The sequence below is a fragment of the Etheostoma spectabile genome, chromosome 2 (genome assembly GCF_008692095.1).
Source record: "Etheostoma spectabile isolate EspeVRDwgs_2016 chromosome 2, UIUC_Espe_1.0, whole genome shotgun sequence".
Taxonomy (NCBI): domain Eukaryota; kingdom Metazoa; phylum Chordata; class Actinopteri; order Perciformes; family Percidae; genus Etheostoma; species Etheostoma spectabile.
Genome location: NC_045734.1, coordinates 28,881,278 through 28,902,686, shown reverse-complemented (window position 1 = coordinate 28,902,686; position 21,409 = coordinate 28,881,278). Strand labels below are relative to the sequence as shown.

The window sequence follows — 21,409 nt, the reverse complement described above, 5'->3', positions numbered from 1 at the left end:
AGAGATCAGTCAGGCTTAGCTCAAAAGTGTTTATTACACTGCATGTAATTCAAAGTTGTGCATAGACATGTATCTTTCCGTCACATTTTAAACTCCTTTTTCTCCCTGAATAAAAACTTAATCATCCAACTGGCACAGCAGAGCAGAGGCTTTTGATATCCAATAGTCACTGGGTCGATTGGAGGGAATCATTACTGTCACAACAAAATTAGTAGAGTGACCTGGAGTGAGACAGAAATGAAAGGTGAGGGGAAACAGTCAAATCAAATTAGTTATCCATTACATTGCCTAATGGTGAAAGAGATTGAGAACAAAAACTCCCCCAAACAACTACTAAGTAACTAAGCTTAAGTAAGTGCCCTTGAGCAAATAAAAAATAAACCCCTGACTGCTCAATCAGTATTGAATGTGTCAGCTAAATGCATTGAAATGTAAAAATATGACTTGCAATCTAAACAGTAAGTACCTGTGGTGGACAGAGTCCCAGCCCTGGCTGAGGTCTTGTACAGAGGAGCATGGTAGAGGTTAGGCTCAGGCACGTAGTTCTGCTGTGGCTCAAAGTGCACCACTGGCAGCATGGCGTTCATTACTCGAGGTAACGCATCCTCAATCACCATGTTGTCATCGTCCCAGCGACTGGAATCCATGAACAAGCCATGCACGAGCACACCATCCTTGGGCTCTGGTAACTGTTGCATCCCCAAATGAGTTGGAGCAGTGGAGAGAGAGAAAGATACATATGGAGTTACCAATTCTCTCTTTTTAATGCAATGCTGCTTCTTATATTTTCACATTAAACGTACGAGGTAATGGAGCATAGTAAGCTTTGACATTCTTTGTTGTTCTGACCATCACTTATCCCTTTAAAAGCTGGGTTACTAACACAAACATATTGTTGTTTTTGGCATTATACAGCAATTTATTAAGGATTTGATTTTTATTATCCTTACAAAAAAGTTTGACAGGAGCTTATGTGCTGGACTATTTCCTAGGTGGGTGCAGTTGACTTCCTTTGGTCTCACACAGCTATTAAATAAACACACACACACACACATACATACATACAAAAACTAAAAAACCTTTAATGTATTTGGCATTTAAAAGTACACCAACGTGTGTTGGCTTGAGTCTTGAGGAAGCCTGGGTATGCTTTTTAGGACTTTTTTTTTTTAAATAGTTCTTTCCCCACCCTGTGGATTTAATTCCCTTCCATGAGCATTGGTTAAGAGTTTAGTTTAGTTATTCACAATTAAATGAAGGTTAAGACACGATCGCTGAGGCTATGGTGTATGACACATGCGAGATGTAACAGGAGCTGCGAAGTCTCTCTGCGATGGAGGGTTACAGCAGACAGCGCTAAAAAATAAAGGGATAGTGGCGGCTCAAATGGATGGCGGCCAACATACTGTTTCATATATTTATTTTTCGTATAAAATATATTCAGACGTTTCCATGAAAGAACTCTTTCACCCCCATGTTCTACGATGGTACGCCAGCTCATGAGTCTTTCGACAAGTGCAAGATATTACTGTGCATGTGTTGATATGAGACATCAGAACTCTGTGACTCCTAGTCACACGTTTAGCCTCTTTGGGGTCTCTGTTGGTTGATGACAAAAAAAACTCAGTGCGTCAGAGCTCCTGGGCAAAAGTAGTATGGCCTCCTGTAAAACCATGTATTAGGCTTCTGTAAGGATAATTAAACACATCTCAATTCAAGTACAAATCTGAAAAGTAGTTTAAATTTACAAAAAACTGTAATGATTGACGTGACTTACTGAAAAACATAATGAATCACTGGATAAAGACAGTAAATAACAGACGTACTGGCAGATAGGTGACTCTGATCTGGGACTAGACAAAATCTTTGTGGACAACCATCTGTAAAATATTTTCAATGTTAGGTTAGCTGTGCTTCGTGCAGAAAAAGCAAAGAAGCTCAGGGAGGAAAACAACAAATCTGGGTGGGCAAGTTGATGGAGACATGAACAACAGAATTTGTCCATTCTGCTAAGAGAAGAGTGAACTTAAGGAAATGTGGAAACTTTTTAGTGTGTCTACATTGAAAACTCAAACAAATAATACTTACTATTGCCAGAAGACATTTTAGTTTTTTGTGATGGGGAAGGGGGCATTTAATGCAATAGACAGCCGCCACTTAAAGTAATGAGAGGAAATGAGGCAAGAGCAACATGGGGAATGGCCTGCAGCAAGTGTTTGAAATTAGCAGAGAAGGACAACTGAAACCTACATGATGTATCAGAATCCTTAACATCACTTATCAACCACCCCCTCCATTTACGTACATCATGATCCATGTCCAGTTTAGTGTTGTTAGGGAGACTGAGTAGAGCCTTACAGACTGCCACCTGGTCTCTGTACAACGGCAAAATGTTGAAGCGGAAGTTGAGCTCATCAATGGGCAAACTGTAGTGCCTGGCATGATTCTGAAGCACCCCTAAAGGCCAGCAGACAGAGGAAAACAAGACATTTCATCATGTTCTTTTTTCAAGACTCTGACGCATGTAAATAGTGCATTTAAAAGCTAATTACATTATTTTTTATGTATAATTAACTATTATATATGTATTATAACTATTAGATATTCCGGTAGCATTGTAATTTTGCTTACTGCTATGGTTTAATGAACACATTGGGTATATGTTGTTGCTGCAGTGTTTTACCAGTAAGAAAGCCTTGAGGGAAGAAGAATCCTGAGATCCAGAAAGATTTGGGCGGACCAAGTGTGATCCAAGCCTAGCAAGACAGAGTGAGAAAGGGACAAAATGTAATTAGAATTTGCGCATCTATAAATAACTTTTTAATGTGTTGTGTTCAATGTTTAACAAGCCATGGTGCATTAGAGGCACCCTGTTACTTATGGGGTCTGATAGTGACTCAACTTGGACTGCCATTGAGGTGGATTGTCTCTTCTGAGGTAGTACACATTTGCACTCTGACTCAGCGGCTACCCATCACATTATATACTAACGCATGCAACTCTCCCCCCTTTGTCTTCTTTGTGTGTACGTGTGTGTGTGTGTGTGTGTGTGTGTGTGTGTGTGTGTGTGTGTGTGAGAGTGAATTTTTAGTGATTGTGCAACACTCATGTTCAGACCAGTCTCATGGAAGAAAAGCTTAAGTCAGAGGAGATGAACTAAATGCTTAAAGATGGTGTTCAGAAAGAAAGAGAGAGGGAGGGAGGAAGGGATGGAGGGAGATGGTCTGTGCCTCAGGGAAGAACGCAACATGTTATTAGTGTTTTAAACTTGATGAGAGCACACACGGAGAACTTCCACTTGTTTCTAAGTTCCATCCCTACCAAAGTATTTCCTGTTACAGTGCTTCAGAACTCTCAAGTTACACTCAAGTTATACACCCACACACATATTGCTGCATGAGATTTGAGTCATGTCAGTGAGTGTGATTCAGTGATCCAGAGACTTGAGCCAAAAGAAGGAATTTAGTCCTGTTATCATATTTTCCCCCGTTTTCACTAATCTCTGATTCATTTATATGCTTTCACGTTAACTTTATTAAGCTTATAATATTTTAAACAAATTACAAATACAACTCAATTTAAGCAAGTGCATAAGATGCCGATAAGAGTGTTTATGTGTCAGTATTTGTTTCCGTTTTTCTTCCAAACCTGGATGAAGGAGGTCCTGAGGGCAAGGTCTCTGACCCATGAGGCCAGGGGCTTGAGAGAAGGGTAGGCAGAGTTCGCCCAGTGGGTGGGAACCTGGTTGTTCATGAAGCTTGTGTATATGCGGTCCATTTCTTCTGACATCACCACCAGACCTGCTACTGCCTTCTGCAGAGTGACAAGAGACGTCTGGGAAGCACAGGATCAAAATGAGGCAGTTAAAAGGTAAATGAAAATCTCTCAAAAGTTGTTTATTTTTGATATATGTCATATGTTTTATAACATGCTCATGTTATACCATGTCAACCAATTAATTTTTTCTCTCTATTATCTTTTCTATTCTATTATTACGTTATCTCATCTTTTTATTTGTTTTTGTGGGTTTTTGTTTATTAGGTCATTTTGCCAAAGATGTCCAAGCGTAACTCCTTAAGCAGTGTTTGCTAATATCAATAGCGACAGGAAATACAACTTTAGCTATGCTAGCTATGTGTGTCACCCTTAGCACTCTCAGCAGATTGTTAAATCGGTCTGTCTCTTGGCCCAACACGGTTGTCAGGGAATTAAGGCGTCCGTTTTTGTCTTGGATAAACAGAGATTCCAATGCTTCATCCATGTCCAGACGCTCTGCGCAGGCAGGTAGACATGCAAGATAGACATGGAAATCACTGAGTTAGAAATGTAGTTTATGACATTATCAGTAATGATACAAATACATTTATGTAATTGCATTTGCATCTGTGTGTGTGTGTGTGTGTGTGAGTGTGTACCAGGTAGCTTGGCTAAGATGGCTTCAGCGAGCTCACAGACTATTGCATCGTTACTTTTAGCTCCATGACAGGCTGATGAGCGAGGGTTTACATCCAGGATGGTGCTGATTAGAGTCATGGTTTCTTGGCGCTGTGGAGGCAAACACATCACACACACACACACACACACACACACACACACACACACACACACACACACACACACACACACACAGTCGCATCCTGGTTTATTGGTACCTCACAATTCTCACACTCTGAATAGAAATGCTTTTTTAACTGGCATTAAACTGTATGAGCAGCTACAATTTAAATCATGAATATTTCACATAGTGAATTTAGTTAAAATGTCCTATTTAAGACTTTAACCTTGTACAAAACAAACAAAATGAAAAAAAAAATAGTAGTCAACTAGTTTCCAACATATGCTCATATGAGAGAGATGCAGATCTGTATTTTCTGTAAAATACTACTATTGTTCCTCACCTGAAAGGCCAGGTTGGCATTCTCATGCATGCCAAAGACCTCGGGATCATCTATAAGTGGAAGGCTCTCAATATATTTCTTATATTGCTCTAGTTCATCTGCCTCTGGGGCATAGTAGATGCCTTAAACAAAAAAGTGAGAAAACCATGAAACCACAGAAAACATACAGCATATGAGAATTAAAGGAGACAAATGGACTTTTACAAAAACACATATACTTAATTTTCATCATATTGTAAATTGTTTGCATTATGATCCCTGTATACGTACAACAGAGAGAAGAAGAGAGTTTGAAATACCTGAGGAGGAGAAGGTGTAGGCAGGCTCCAGAGTTTTAGGTGAGAAGAAGCCTTGGAGGACTGTCCTGAGGCAGCGTTGGTCCCAGGCATCTGTCACTCTGCCTCCATATGTGATCTCACCTAAGGAGACACCCACACAGGACCAATTAAAAAAACAAGGGTCAATTAAAAAAGACATACAGACTACATACTGTATGTATGTAGCTACATCATACAATCTGTGTGCTACACATAGATATATAACTGTGCCACATGTGTGTAGGAGAGAGAGAGCAAAACAAAGACTTAGACTGACTTTTCAGCACATAAAGGCTAGTAGGAAAAGATTAACAAGAGGCAAGGGACTGGAAAGAGACAGCCATAGCTGGAGGGTAAATATTGCCTAATCAAAAGTAAGATTATCTTCAACACTAACAAATTCAACAGTTAAAATCCATTCTTTCTGTTACAGTATGTATTACAATTAGGAAGGGAGGACACAATCAGACAAATCTCTGCTGAAGCCGTTAGTAAGCTGCAGGCATGGTACAACTGTGACTTCTTTTTGCAGAAGAAGAGAGAAACTTCAAAAGAGGAAAGGCAATATCATGCTTGGTTTGAGCCCAAATTTGTTTCGTCAAAGAGTGTAGCTCTGGCTCACAAGGACTGTTAGAATTAAGGGTTAAACTAATAACAGATTAGTGTGACAACAACAAGAGATATCAATTTGATGCCAGAGAGGTGCTGCGCTCCCCTGAGACTGAACACAGAACATATGAATTTGAAGGTGTAATTGAAAACCAGGTAAGAGAAATAAATTAACTTTAGATATATGATATGCATTGTTAATGAAAGGAATCACTCCCTCTTTTTTATAATAACTTTGAAGATATTTGTTATGGAAGTCCAGGACAGGCAATATTAGATCAACACAAATTAAAATTTTATTTGTGTGTTACTACATGATAAAATGCAGTTTCATGTTTGAAAATGTATTATCAAACAAAATTTATAGAGAAAAAAATTAAAACCACTCTAACAAAAAAGTTTAAACTATACTTGATATACAGGAAGAGTCTTAGAAATAATTGTGATTAACAATATAATTGCCTCATATAATTGTCTCTTACATTCAAATGAAATCAAATGTATTCATTTATTACTTTTTTTTTAAACAAATTAAAGTTTTTAATGAATTTAAAAATATATCTTTTGGTTATATCACTGCTATGCAATGTGACCCAACACAAATACACAGCCTATAAAGTAAACAACACCTTTTAATTATCATCCTTTTTTTTTATTTATCTTTTCATTTTTTCCCCCATGACTGTGTAGAGAGTCAAGTGCCAACAACTAGCGTTACTTTAGCTTAACAGTCCGACCAATATTTACTTATATAATTACGATTTTCGCAAATATAAACAAAATTAAAATAATAAACAATTACCATCAACAGTCATACCCCTATGGACCTTAGCTATTGTTAGCAATTAATTGAGGTTAAACAAGGAAACCGAAATTACGTAAAAACATTGACAATTTGACAATTATGTAATAATTGTTACAGGCCTAGCTACAATATGGTTATAACAAAACTGTTAATACAATTTAAATCATTAAATTAACTCAGTTGTCAGTTTTGTGGGTACACTTAGCTAAAATAAATGCAGTCTAATACAACAGCCCTGCATTATATTCCTTAATGAAGATTATAAGATTTAGTTTTGTTAAAACTGTTTTAGAGAGGTGTTGAATACACCTTTAGGTGAATTTGGAGGATGTAGTTTGTGTAGCTGTTAAATTTTATTGTGTTATATGTGTGTACTTCATAGCCATAACATTTGGATTTCTTTATCTGCTGTGTTTGACAGAAAAATAACTTTGTTAAGGGAACATCTGTTCTTTTCATTTTGTGCTATTGCAACCACATTTGATGGACATGTGGAGATGTTTGAGTGGCCATAACAAATTTGGTGCTATTTGGCTAATAGGTGGTGCTAAAGCATCCATTATTTCACTATAAAGGAAGGAAAATCTGTCTATCTATCTGTTTATGTAAGTATGCATGAATGTCCTTCAAAAATTTCAAGAAATGTTCATCTAATTGACTTCCCACTTGGCAGGTGTGCTGTGGACCCTAGGGAGTTCAGTGTCAGGTGTGAAGTCGATTGGATGAGTGGTTCTCAAAGCTGGGCCCGTTCGGAACAGGCCAAGCAATCTGCCTGTTCCAAAGGGGCACATGCTCAAAATGGGGACTGCACTAGTAAAGAGAAAATGTGATTAGAGCACTATTCTATAAAAAAACGACCCCAAAACAAAACCCCAAATACATCAACTTGTGCAGTTTGTATGGCTTTACAAATTTAGATAGAACTGCATGCAAATATACACACATATCCCTGTGTGTAGGCTTCCCTACCAGTGATGTAGATGAGAGCGTCCCACGGGATGGTGCCCTCTCTGCAATAGAGGTTGAGGTTGAGCAGAGCACACTCCCTGTCACTGTCGTTAAACTCATAGCGGATGTTCCAGCCCAAAGGACCAAATTTCTTCCGCTCCTAAGACACGTGCAAAACCAGACACAAATAAGAATATGCGTAGAAGAACAGGCACATCCCCAAGCAAACACATACAACAGCATGCAAAAGAGTAAAACATGTACAGGCGCACAATGCAGTAAGGATCAAGTATGTGTGAGGTGTGTGAGAAAGTATTTAACCTGGATGATTGCATGGAAAAAGCACATTCCAAAGACCATCTTCCTCCACTCACGTCCCAGAATGTGGTCTTCAAAGAAATTGCTGGAGATCTCGGTGAACGCCCGTCGTATGTTGGCTCGCAAGCCTTTAGGAGGCTCATTAGTCACCTGGCAACAACAACACAGGGCTCAATGGCTGCTATAAAGAAGACCACAGGGAGTTCTTCTCAGACTGCCAAACATTCTGGGGCCATGCTGGTGTCAACCTAATTTCCCTTGTTGTGCAGGCAGTCAGTAAGCCTAGTTATAACACCTGTAGCAATCATGCAGTACCCGCTCATGGAAACTTGTGTATAAATCCCACTCATCAGATCTCTTTTGTTGCTAACCCAGAAAGATGAATAATCAACGGACATGTATTATATTCAAGCAGCTCATTAATTGGAGGACAGTTAACATTTCAAAGCAATTCCTGAATAGTTAATTGGTAATATAAAAGGTTGGAGACCATGTATACTGCAAAGTGATATAAAATGCGTTGCTAATTTTTGAGAGTTTCTATACATTAGTTAAATAAGTGCTCATCATTTCACAGCAGCATCCACAAAATGATAAGCAATTATGGAGTACTGTTCCAAGTGTGTGTGTGTGTAAGTAAATATATCATACACTGATGACAGCAAGTGTTGCATCTAAAACCAGCTATACCAGATAGTCAAGTGATGGCCATAAAGACAGCTTTGTAATAACAGTGTTGGACAATAGAAGGTCTAAAAAATGGTCTTAAAAAATGGTTTTATTTATCCTGTAAATCTCTCCCCCAGATGACTGAAATCTTCCACCTTCATCTCTAAGAGTATAGATCTTGAGTTACTGGAATGCTGCCGAATTGCTGTACTAACATCACAATATTTTTACATTTGAAGAAATGCAATGTTTAAAGCCCTGTGTCATATAAACCTTTTACAAATGTTTCTCCAATTTAGAGGCTTAATGACAGCAGCAGTATTTTTTTACACATTTGTAGATCGAACCAGAAACTTAGGAGTCCTCTCAACTACTACTAACTTCTCACAAGTGTTGGTGTTGCCTCTAAAATGACTTGGACCAAAAGCATTGTTAAAATAAGGACTGCATGAATAAGAACCTGCTCATTCTCGTTTGTTGCTATTATTTAAAGTTCTTATGATACTGTGTGGGGGGGAGGGAAACCTCTACATAAGGGCGCCCGTTCTACCAACTGAGCTATCTGGGCGCCCGAGCTCATAGACTTTTGAGCAGTTTCACAGTTGTTTACGTGACAGCTGAAAAAGCAAATTACGAGAAGAGTAACCAGTGAATTCTGAAATGAGATCTGTAAATGGATCACATTATAGGTCAAGTCAGTTTGACCTACATAGCCCCTGGAAAAAAAAGCATACACTTAAAAAATCCTTTCCTTTAGGGCTGATTTTACTATTACCGTAATAGGTGATGGCATCGGTTTTGCCTTTTGTTCAACAAATTACAAAGCATGAAAGACGTCACGTAACTTTCTATCAAAAGCAATGCAAATCAAATCCATTTAGTCTTTTACTAACATCCCATATCGCAGCAGACACAACTACATTGCCATTATCTAATGCTTAAGAATAAAACCTTCAGGTTCTTCTTTGTAATTTATACACTTTGTTCAACCTACTATCTCTAGAATACAAAATTGTATTCAGATAAATTATTAATAGTCTTTTATACTGATGCAATATGTGCAGTATCAAGTGTAATTTCCAAATAAGTCGTAGAAGTTGAACTCAGTATTTGTCTTGAGAATATTTGCTTTGAAAGCACGTGGGTGTGAATTATTCATATTGAAGAATGATGATGAACTACAACTGGAGAATACTAAATAGAGACAATGCTAATTTCATCAAGGATCAACTTTTTCATATTGGAAGTGAATCCAACAACTTTTTTAATCCCGGGTCATTAGCACTAGAGAGCAATGTTTGACAATATTTAAATGAGATTAACTAAAGTGAAATTACAGAGTGGCAATGTGTGTGTTTGTGTGTGTGTACCTTGACAGAGTTCTGAAGCACTGTAACAGGAAATACTTTGGTAGGCATGGAACTGAGAAACAAACGGAAGTTCTCGTCGATTGATGTTTCTGCACAGGAACAGAAGGGAACATTATTCACAGCCATTAACAAAAAAACAACAACAATTTAACGAATGTGGCTCTGAAACACAGAAAAAAGTATTTTTCACAGATGCTGTGAAAAGCCAAGAAAACAACCACAAAAACAGCAGCCATTCATTTGCGTCCCCAGAAGCTTTGTTATGTTGTGTGCACATTACAGTGCATTTTCTGTATTCACTTGGCATTTTTCTTCCAAGCTGCAGTGAGCTGATTTCTCAGCCGCTATGCATTAGACAGGAGCAACAGTCTGAAATGTAATCACGAATGGGACGGTAGCCACCTCGTTAATAGGTGTCAGGACGCTCTACCTTCTGTGATCATGTGTGTAGTTACATTCAACTGTTTGAATGTTGTTTCAATGTGGTAATACCAGGATCAGTGAAGGTCTTGATGAGCTCCTCCATGGCTAACATCCAGGAGACAGCCAGATGACAATTCTGCAGAAAGACCCATTTGCCACTCTTCAGTGCTGCACAGATCATCTTCTCTGCTATCGGCCCCTGGCCTTGACCCAATGAGATGGACTCAACTCTGACAGACAGAAAGTTGGAATTACCCCTGTGATTATATGTTAACACCTATATTCACTGAACGTCTCTCCCAATCAAGGTTTCCCTTTACATTTTCATCTCTATTTTGTGATAACACCCCAACCTTATATCATCTGTCTTTGTTTTTTACCTGTCAAGACAACCTCTCTCTTTGGCAAAGCGCTGGAAGGCCCCCATGGGGTCGGATCCTGTGCTGAGAATGAAGACCAATGGTGTGGAAGGGGACATATCATTGTAGAGGTTTGCCAGGTCTACTGGAGGGTTCTCCACAAACTGCTTGCCTAGGCTGACAATCACAAACTCTGTTGCTGCAAACACCACCTGGACAAGAGGGAGAGGAAGTAAATCAGAGAAAAACAAGACAAACAGGTAAACTGATGGCATCAATGTAAGAAAAGCAAGAAAAGAGGTGGACTTAAAAATACGTTTTGACAGATGTTATAACTAAAGAGAGTGACATCATGGGAACATACATTGAAATAGGTAATCAGGAGGTTTTTATTAACACTGGACTGGACGTCACTGACAACAATGGAAGGATTTAGTTTAAATCCATCTGCTGGCATGTCTGGTTTTCCATGGGAATGCAAAGGACAATATATTGTTATCACATGGCCAAGCTGCGGGCTGCAGGCAGGTATAGTTGGATAAAATTACATGGACAACAAATGTTAATTGACATGTACAACTTGTTTCTACTGCACACAAGTGACCAGGAAAAACCTGTTGCAAGTTTAATAAATATCTCTCCACAGACTTCAACTTAGCTCACCTTTTCTTCAAGGAAGCCCTTGATTAAGACTAGCTTCTGGAAGGCCCCCAGCCTCTCATTCCAGTAGCCTCTGATTCTGCTCTGCTGCTTCACCTCTTTCGACTCCCCAAGGGGAGGCAACTCTGGCACATAGCCTTCCCAGTTCTCTGGATTAATAGATGCTTGAAGTTGTCCTAAAGGAGAGGCCACTGTCACTTACTGCTACACAAATGTTCTACACAAATCACAATGTGGTAGAAGATGGTAGAACAATGATAAAATAAAGAATATGTTTTTATATTAAGCCGAAACACAATGCACTATCTATGCTGATTCTTACCTTATCAGCCAGGATAACTAATTTGGGTTGTGTTACCTAGCTCGATGTGGATATGGGTTCTGGTGATTTCCTTGGTGAGGTCCTTGAAGCAGGGTAGCGTGTCCTCCAGCTCACAACATGTCTGCCAGTAAAAATCATTTAGCCATGGCACATCTGGCCGTTCTGCATAGTCCTAGAAGGAGAAATAGAAAAGGAGAAATTATACAACCACAAAAGGAAGGAGATGGGAAGGAGATAAAGGACTGTCCTTGACTAGAGAGGCAGTAAAGAAGAATTAAAGGATTAATAAAAGTGGAAAGAAAGGATGCGTCAGAACATCTGAGGCACAGAGAAGTAGCCGATAAGTTTATAAAATCAGTAAAAGAAGCATAGATGATGGATGTATTGAAGTTGTGATGCAAAAGACAGGAGACAGAGGCACAGAAGTGAAAGAGAGGAACAAAATGACAGCATTAGCATGAAGATCACGACGGCTGACAGCCAGCACCTCCAGCCCAAGTAATGCCATATAAATGAGAGCCAAATGGTGGATGAACACGGAAATATACCCCTGGGTGGTACTGACGGATCTGCATTGTGGGCTTAAAAGGGTCTAAATTTAACTTAATCTCAAAGCAGCTTTTCTTCATTGCTATGTACTAACCTTTACCTTCTTAAATGCCTAAACCAATGGCGCTTCAGCTGTACACCCTTCTGACCCACTGGGGTTTGAAAAGGAAGATAACTAATATAGAGAAATATATAGGGAGAAAGAATACAAAAAAATCATTTTTTCAATGAAAACAATTGAAATGCCTATGGACTATTCTGCGGTCTATTGGACTTTTAGTTCAGATGACCTTATTTTGCACCTCTGAAAGTGTCACACCTGACTTGAGGTACTAAGGCTTATTTGTTGATTGTTCAAGACCTATTAGCATGCAACATACAGGTTGTATGGACAGCTGAAAAACCGAGATACTCTCTCTTTCTTATCTCTCTTCAACAGAAATATTTTTTTTGTCAACCTCTCTAGAGATTTTCTGATTCTTTTTGTCTCTCTCTTTCCTATGTGTGTTCCCATCAGTCTCAGTAGTTTCTCAGCAATAAGCTGGCCAGGACGGAGAGAGACTGCCACTTTGTAACAAAGCCCTTTTTTCAATCAACTAAATCCCACCCTGGGGGGATTTTGAAAATGAAAATAAAACGGCACCTTGTTTATCTGCAGTTAAGAGGATCCAGCCCAAAAAAACGTAAGATTTATTGATTAATTATAAAAATACTATTTATTTACTTAGAGCTTATGACACAGTTAAACATAGGAGATTGAATCCCGATTCCTAGAAAATAAACCGCACAGCTAAAACTCAGCTATTTCTGACTTCGGTGGTCCAATCTCCTTATTGATAGTTGGGCATTCTGGTATATTCAAAATGATGTAGTTCAACCTCTGTTTTTCTCAATGTCTCTGAAGCTTGTGGCACGAGATCACACATGCTAGTCCACACTGTATTCTTTTTTTTAACAGTTAGTTGTAATTCTCTTTCTTTCTGTTACTTGTAAGTGTCTTTTTCTCCTGGGAGAAATGTTCCTCTCTGCAACAATGGTTTGCCTACAGTTGCCTTTGCTATGGCTATAGTAATAGTGCAATTAGAGATGGTGCAACTGAACAAAGTGATGGTTTACAGTAAGTGTGACACTAACCAGTTACAAAACAGCAGTTGACTTGACACTAAGGACACTTTTACACCTATTGTTCTGTAGGAAAGGGGCGATAAATTATGGATTTGATAAAAAATGATCAACTTGGTAAATTGTGTGAAAGATTGAAATTTCAGTCTAGTAAATGCACTGTTTTTAATCAGACCAAAGTTTGGTTGTTTGGTCCGCACCAGAGTTCAAATAAGTTTTTACACCACCCTAAACAAACTAGGACTATCTGACAAAAAAACCTAGGGTTTCGTTAAAATGGACCAAACTGCTAGGATGTGAAAGTAATCTTAAACTTCTGACTGCTTGGGCCTTAACTGGCTAAAAACTATCATTGCACATTTCTTTATCCATAAACAACATTAATGCACTGTGGCATCCTCCACGCCCCTATTAGTTAGATTTTCATCTGACACAAGCAATTTACCAGCGGGAATTATTTTTGACTTATTTTCCACCTCACCTTTTCCAAAGAGGCAGTTCCTTTTAAGAAGTGCTGCCACTCAGCATCAGAAATCTCGCCTCGCTGCTTCATGATCTCTATACATAACATGAAGCTGTAGATAAGCTTGTGCTGCTCGAAGAGGCCACGGGACACATTGATGTAGGAGTTGAGAAGGATCTGGTCGAGCAGGATCTGGAGACGCTCTTCTAACACACTGCTCTTTTCTGACGTCTCAATGGTGGAGTTAAAGAGCTGAGGGTGGAGAAAGAAAATAACAGACAGAAAGGGACATACAATTGTTGGACAGAAAAAAAAAAAATTATGTTACATCGGGGCTGGAAGTCTTTTCATTAAATGTTCTTTACAAAAGCTTAAAGAAAACATCTGAAGATTTCTCAGTGGCTTATAAAATGAATCCTGATTACTCTATTGTACCTGTTTGAAGTACTTAAGGGAGAACTGGTACATTGGATCGATCTCAGAGAGACTGGCAATTACAAAGTACAAGACTGAGCCTCGGGTGGCCACTGGTCGGTATCGCTCTCTTGCAGCGTTGATCATTATCTCAGTGGTCTCTGCCTCCTCCAAACGATGCTTGATGGCCTCTGATGTCACCTGAGGAATGGTGGAAATGGAGAGGAAAAGACAAAAAAAGAAAGAGATGAATAGCAAAAAAACAAGAACAGAAGATGGTAGAGGTAAGGAGAAAATAGGATAGAAAAATATGAGAATACAGGTAAAATTCCAAACGTTAAAGTTTAAAATGACATTGTGTTATTTGGATGCTTTGATATTGGCCTTAGTGGTCCCCTATTACTGTTTCTGATGTGTTCAAATATTAAGGTGTTTATACCTGCTTGTCCTGCACACTCAGCTGTGTTTGAGGAACTTAAGCCAGTGTCTCTGACATTACTTAGTGAGGTTGTACAACACATTAACCCTATCAACTGTCCCCAAGACATTGTTCCCACCAGAATGGTGAAGGAGGTTTTTAATAGCACCATTGGGTGAGTCTTCTTACGCTTTTTAATTCTTGTCTTAGTTTAAGTTCTTTCCCAGAACTGTCAGAACTGTCACTGCATATCTGCAATGTCTTCCTTATGTTCCCCTGGAACCTCCAAATCTCAAGAATCTGTGCAGTTTTGGCAGAGGTTAGCACTGTTCTCTTAATACATCCATGGTTAGCACACGTCAGCTAACTTGTGACTAATTGTAACTAAGTCTCCCGCCGGGGATGTCAATCTATCGTCTATTATCTAGTATTTATAATAACAGTAATTTCTATTGCTGGTGCGCAAGGCTTGAATCGCTCATTAGCTTCGTCATGGAACTATTAAGAGGACAAGCTCCGCTCTCTCTACCTGCCACTAACACTGGTAGAGAACCTTACCGCCCCGCCCCCATAACTCTCCTCTAATCACAATGAAGTAGAGCTGCTGACTGACAGGTTTCTATGCAAATCACATACCCATTAACAGGCAGAAAGTGTTCACTGACATCCCCTAAAACTGGGAAAAGGTTCTTCCTGTTAGTGAGTGTGTGGTGTCAGTCAGCAGCTATACTTGCAAACAAATGTGAAAGTGAAATAATATCATAGGATTGTGAAATTATTACTTTTTGTGTTTTATATATCAGTTCAGCATTGTTCACTGCCAATATGTGTTGTTTCAATGCCAAATTTTATTTTCAATACCACAGGTTACTGTCACTGTTCTAGCTCCATACACAATGAGCTATCCTGAGGATGTGCCATTTCTGTGTCTGTAGCTTTAAATGCAATTGAGGAGGAGAGAGCGATGGGGGGGGGCATGATGGAGGGTGGGGGTGTGGCCTTGAACAACTGCCATGCTTTGCTTGTTTGCAAGCCATGGTGTCTCTCTCTTTCTCATGGGCGGGCCAAATTCTCTGGGCGGGCAAAGCTGAGAAAACAGAAGGTAACCTTTCCCCTTATGATATCATAAAAGGAAGATTCCAGATTTGCCCATACAAACTTTCCTTTTCTCAAAGGCAGAGCAGGATACCCAGGGCTTGGTTTACACCAACTGCCATTTCTAGCCACTGGGGGACAGGCAGGGGGAACTCATATCAATGTTAAAAAACATCATAAAGTGACATTTTCATGCCATGGACCTTTAAGTGGAAATGATGATTTGTATATGATGAAAATATCTACATGCCCTTTGCCTGATTTAAGATTCACCTTTGACTCCTGGAGAGTTTGAACCAGCTCCTCATTGTCAAGTATATTCCCCTCAGAGGTGAAGAGAAGCTTAAGGATGCGGTCTTCGATAGCTTTTAGCTGGTTGCGGTCAGCGTTGATGCGCATAATCAACTCATTCCTCTGTTGCTCCAGATGTGGACTCTCCAGTTGTACCACATCACTGAGGGAGAGAAAAATGTGTAGCAGAAAGATTGAGGTAGAGAAAAGAATGTGGGGGAAATCAATCAAATCAAAATATCACTAGCTAAAAATAGTCTGAGATTATGTCAAGTGCAAAGAGTCATTACTGAGGTAAAGAGAGTTGTATAGAAGGTTGCAAATGCGGTCCAGATGGTTTGGAAAAGATTTAGTCTCCTATTTCTGTCTATGCATGCATGTACCTTAGCAGTTGGTCTTCCAAGCCAGACCTGGTAACGGTGAAGTTGATAATTGTAACTTTGATGCACACCTGAAGGGAAACAGGACACACACACACCACACACACACACACACACACACACCACACACACACACACACCACACACACGCACACGCACACGCACACACACACACACACACACACACACCACACCACACACCACACACACACACAAGTGAAAGCCACAATTCCATGTGTCCAAAAAACAATTTGCATATCAATCTACTGCCATGCCACTTTTAATCTTTCGTGTATTTGAAAGCTGATTTCCAACACTGGGTTCTTGTTGTCTAAGTTACTGCCTTGATGCACTGCTGGTTTGAACTAACACAGGAATAAAGGTTGGCATTCACATGATGTTCCTGCTCTCCTGGGCTGGCGTTGAAAAAAGGCCATAGTCAGCGAGCTGGCACGTGACTACATCTCTACAATTCCAGCAAAAACTGACCTTAGCTAGCGCCATTAGAGAAAGCCAAGCAGTAATTGTACCAGTACAAATGTTATTTTCTTGTACTGTTTCTCTTGGTCCACAAAACGTGCTCTCTTTTTGCAAGCCAATAAATATCTGGTTGCTGCTTGGGGAAAAACCTTAAGGCAACCGACAGGTGTGTTGGTGTTCATCTAATCCAAGACTCCATAGTGAACAGGCATTGCAGCAGATACACAATTAATGCACGATTAACCAAATATGGACATTTAAAGAGGAGTGCGTATGTGTGTGTGTGTGTGTGCGTGCGTGCCTGTGTTTGTGTGTGTTGTCCTTACCTCTGGTAAGTAGTGTGGGTTGGCCATCTTGGTGGTCATATAGAACCTGAAGTTTTTGTCATAGTCAATATCTGAGTCGCCGAGTCGGATCAATGTCCGTCCACCAGTTACAAACGTCTGCTTCAGCAGGATGGGCTCCAGAGCTGGATCTATGGTTTCCTTCAACTATACACACACAATACAAAAATGTACATTTATACCCAATTATTAATTGGAATGTTATGTTTTGTTTTTTAGTGTGCTCCTACCTCCTCTAGAAGTACAGGCATGCCCATTCGTATGGCATTCTCTAGGGTACGGAGAAAACTTGGGTCTGTTAGCTTGATCACCTTGAGACCATGCTTGGCCTCTTTGGAACGGATCCATCGGTTGGCCTGAGGGTGAAAGAAATAACCTTTTTTTAATTTGATACAAATGGCCTTTTTACATGTTTTGTAAACAAAAATAACATGCTAAATGTTAGCATTTGATGCAATGAAGGGAGACTATATCAGTGGTAGCACAGTGGTAAAAACACACGCATTACTGTATGTGATCATGCTCAATGTCATACATGAAACATTACACAAACAACTTATATACCCATATTTGCATTCCTCCGTCTATGTAAAGTAAAACAGGACATCTGTACTCAGAAAAAAAGACAACAGACAGAGTTACAGGGATGGAGGAGAAAAGACAGCTAAAGACAGGAGAGAAAAATGGACGTGTCAGTGGTCAACAAAATATGGAGCAGTTAGCTGAATGGAGGCGTCAAAACTGAAGCTGTGGCAATAATTCCATCCTCTACATGTTTGTAAGTCTGAGTGAGCTAGTTTATGTCCTTTCTGTGTGGGGAAGCTTGGAACTGTGTGTGTGTGTGTGTGTGTGTGTGTGTGTGTGTGTGTGTTTGTTTCCTGGGGCAGGAACCAGTCTCTGACTTTGATTGTGTCTGACAAAAAGCTCTATTTTGAGAGAGATTTTTTTTGTTCTTGTTGTCCTTTACCCTGGTACCGCATTATCAGTATTTACTTGGGTTTTCAACACAATGTGTGGAATTTGGAAAATGCAAGTCTCAAGATAATAAACTGATTGACTGATTAATCACAACAAACTGTCCTACTAATTGATGCCTGAAACACGCTGAACGAATGCTTCTTTAATCCCAGTTTCTAATTCACCTGATCCTGTGGGTCTATCATAAGTGGCCAGCGGCGGCCCTGGGTCACCAGGATCGCGTTTTCCGTAGAGACAGCATCACGAGGCAGACCTTCTGTGTTCCACTGGCGGACAACAAATGGGTCACCCAGAATGTTGATCAGGCTGAAACTGGAACTGATGGGGATGTTCAGTTCCTGGCACTGTATTATCCACTGGTCAATTAGCTGGGGAAAGGGGGCACACACACACTCTTTTCTTTGGCTGGTTTTTGTATCTTGCATATTTTGTAATCTTCCTCCTTTCTTAATAACTTTCTTATAACTGATTTCAACAATGTACTTCTTCAGTTTAATAATGTACAAACAAAATTAGGTTAGTTCCATTAACATATATTTATTCTGCTCTGGGAATTGCATCTGAAAGCAGAAGTACAATCTTGAGACACAGTTGGGGTTAATTGCTGTCCTATGAACACCTAAACATAAAGGGGTGTACTGTATTGCAACAAAGTCTAAGACAGGGGTCTCAAACTCAACTTACTTGGGGGCCGCTGGAAGTAGAGTCTGGGTTTGGCTGGGCCGCATCAAGTATTCCAAAAAAACAACAACTATTTCCTCCAAACATTTGGCTTTAAGCCCCTAGATCTGATATGGTTGGTGAATTTCACAACAACAGACATCACATTGTCAAACCTCAGGCATTTGCCGCAAAGAGTACTTAGCTAGCTTGACAACCGTTACGCCGCTGTCAGGAGACTACTACGGTAGCCCATAAGTGACATGCGCAATGACAAAAAGTTTCAGAACGGGCGGGCCGCACTAACACTTAACTTTGATGTCAAGTAGGGGGCCACAAAATATCATCCCGCGGGCCGCAATTGGCCCCCGGGCCGCGAGTTTGAGACCCATGGTCTAAGACTATGGAGTGAGCTCATAGAGTAGTCCTAAAAAGCTCTGTATTGCACCTAATCCCCTGTACCCACCAGCTGTCTATAGTGGGAAGTGAACGCTCCATAGTAGGCCACACAAGCAGCTGCAATGAACACATTCCCCACGACGTTGATGATCTCTTGCTCAAACAAGGCAACACTTTGTTCCCAGCGTACTTGCTCATCACCTAGGGCAGAAGTTAGCTTCCCTGCCCTGGCCAACCGAGCCTCTGTCAGAGCCATGTTGTCAACTTTAAGGATAGAGGGAGGTCACAAAGAGAGAAGAAAAAAGACTATTAGCAACGTAAATGCTGACAGACATTTTTTTTTTCCTTCAATTCCAATGGGTAATAATAAACTCCTTAAATACTGAAAGGGATAGCATAAATGTAAATGAGAGCTTTTTTGCAGATGTTCAATTCATATAAAATATGCAGTGGGGCAGTTTAAAACTCAGGAAAAGTTTAATAAGGTTACATATAAAGTGCACACCCCTTACCCAACTTCTCCTTTTCATTTATGCTGCTGTCAAACTTATCCTGTAGGACCTTGATCTGGTTCTCCACATCCTGAAGCATTTGTTGCTTCTCCCTCAGTGTTGCCACAGTGATATCTAGCTCCTCCTACAATGGTTGGAATAGTAAAAGAAAGGAATGGGGAAAATACTATTAATGAACCATTTTAGAGAATTTTGTTTCTCAGTGTTTATCTCATTATTTGGTCCAATGTATGCAGGGTAATTTTGAGTGAAAATAGAGAATGGACTGGTGTTTACGGGAAGAATTCTTTGATTGCAGTAGACTTAGAATAGGTATCATTATGATTTTAAGCAAGAGTATGTAAAGCACATTCCATTAAATTGTAATTGCATGTATATTAAAAACCTGAATGCCTACTGCACTCTACTGAGTGTTACTGACCTGTGCCTTGGCCAGTTTTTCTCTCTTGGGGCCAACTTCTTTGAGGACCCTGGAGTAAAGATCCATTGCTCTGACCCACATGCACATTGATCTGCAGGATTTAGATACCTTCTCTACCTAACAGCAATAAGAAAATAAGGAATTTCACCAAGCAGCAAACAGTGAAGCACACTGTATTATGTTTCACACAATCTACATATCCAATGTCCATATTAGGGATTGACCGATACTGTTTTTTCAAGGCCGATTGCAATTATTAGTAGTTAACAAAACCAATAATCAATATTTGGAACTGATATGGATTAATAGTGAAAATTAAATTTTTATTTTTAATTAATTTACTTTATCGGTAATGAGGCAAATCAATCAATCCCTAGTCCATATGACCATAATTATCCAACCACATTATCAAAACTTAAGCAGTTATTTTCCAGTTTCTATTCAACTCTCACACTTACACACTATGTATGTATGTATTCATGTATACTGTATGTATGTATGCATATATGCATTATTTTATTTTCAAAACATAACTATATATACTGTATTTTTAGTCAAATATTACTCAAATGATCTTTCATGCTATTGTAATTTGCTGTTGTGAAACACTTTGTGCTATACACATTTTTATTTATTTTAGATTATTTTTTTTTTAAAGCTGTTTCAAAGCCAATTTCACCACAGTCTGTTTACTCTGAGCCCTACTCCAAACAATGTGACTGACATATCAGAGTGTTTGGCATGGAATTCAAACAAACCTTCTCAGGTATGAAATCAGGGTTGTTGATGTATTTTTGCAACTTCTGCAAAATCTGAGGCTTGATATTGTCCTTGTTATAGTCCGTCAGACGCTTAAGGAAATTGGCATCTCCCAGTAATTGCTTGGCATTGGGCCAGTCCGGTCTGTAGGAAGACAGGCATGTTAGTGGAGCAGTGAAAAATGGGGCCTAAGACAATCACTATTAATATGTGTGCATGTGCGGCTTAATTTACAGTTTATGTGGCAAACCCTTCCTGAAACTTTCAATTGCTGTTTTCAATTGACATAAGAATCAACGAAGAAAGAATTAAATTTTACTTATAAATAATCAAGGGACATGCTAATGTAAACTACTGTAGGTCATGATACCATAAATACAATTGATTCTACTTTGACATCCAACAAATACAAATGACATTTAACAG

General features: G+C 39.5%; 1 protein-coding gene across 1 annotated transcript in view; it reads right to left on the bottom strand.

Annotated features, from left to right (window-relative positions):
* The window catches only part of dnah6 (dynein, axonemal, heavy chain 6), a 55,420-nt gene continuing 34,011 nt past the window's right edge, over positions 1 to 21,409 (bottom strand). The window contains exons 57-83 of the mRNA XM_032536380.1: positions 20,983 to 21,127; positions 20,225 to 20,341; positions 19,804 to 19,927; positions 19,359 to 19,555; positions 18,397 to 18,600; positions 17,485 to 17,610; positions 17,237 to 17,401; positions 16,434 to 16,501; positions 16,033 to 16,213; positions 14,268 to 14,447; positions 13,851 to 14,084; positions 11,735 to 11,870; positions 11,380 to 11,552; positions 10,738 to 10,928; positions 10,427 to 10,587; positions 9,935 to 10,023; positions 7,899 to 8,045; positions 7,599 to 7,737; positions 5,198 to 5,317; positions 4,899 to 5,020; positions 4,416 to 4,545; positions 4,145 to 4,272; positions 3,649 to 3,834; positions 2,684 to 2,756; positions 2,306 to 2,457; positions 467 to 689; positions 1 to 221 (exon numbers count right to left, since the gene is read on the bottom strand). Coding sequence (XP_032392271.1) covers positions 118 to 221; positions 467 to 689; positions 2,306 to 2,457; positions 2,684 to 2,756; positions 3,649 to 3,834; positions 4,145 to 4,272; positions 4,416 to 4,545; positions 4,899 to 5,020; positions 5,198 to 5,317; positions 7,599 to 7,737; positions 7,899 to 8,045; positions 9,935 to 10,023; positions 10,427 to 10,587; positions 10,738 to 10,928; positions 11,380 to 11,552; positions 11,735 to 11,870; positions 13,851 to 14,084; positions 14,268 to 14,447; positions 16,033 to 16,213; positions 16,434 to 16,501; positions 17,237 to 17,401; positions 17,485 to 17,610; positions 18,397 to 18,600; positions 19,359 to 19,555; positions 19,804 to 19,927; positions 20,225 to 20,341; positions 20,983 to 21,127 — 4,015 coding nt within the window. The 3' untranslated portion in view covers positions 1 to 117. The remainder of the gene's footprint in view (positions 222 to 466; positions 690 to 2,305; positions 2,458 to 2,683; positions 2,757 to 3,648; positions 3,835 to 4,144; positions 4,273 to 4,415; positions 4,546 to 4,898; positions 5,021 to 5,197; positions 5,318 to 7,598; positions 7,738 to 7,898; positions 8,046 to 9,934; positions 10,024 to 10,426; positions 10,588 to 10,737; positions 10,929 to 11,379; positions 11,553 to 11,734; positions 11,871 to 13,850; positions 14,085 to 14,267; positions 14,448 to 16,032; positions 16,214 to 16,433; positions 16,502 to 17,236; positions 17,402 to 17,484; positions 17,611 to 18,396; positions 18,601 to 19,358; positions 19,556 to 19,803; positions 19,928 to 20,224; positions 20,342 to 20,982; positions 21,128 to 21,409) is intronic.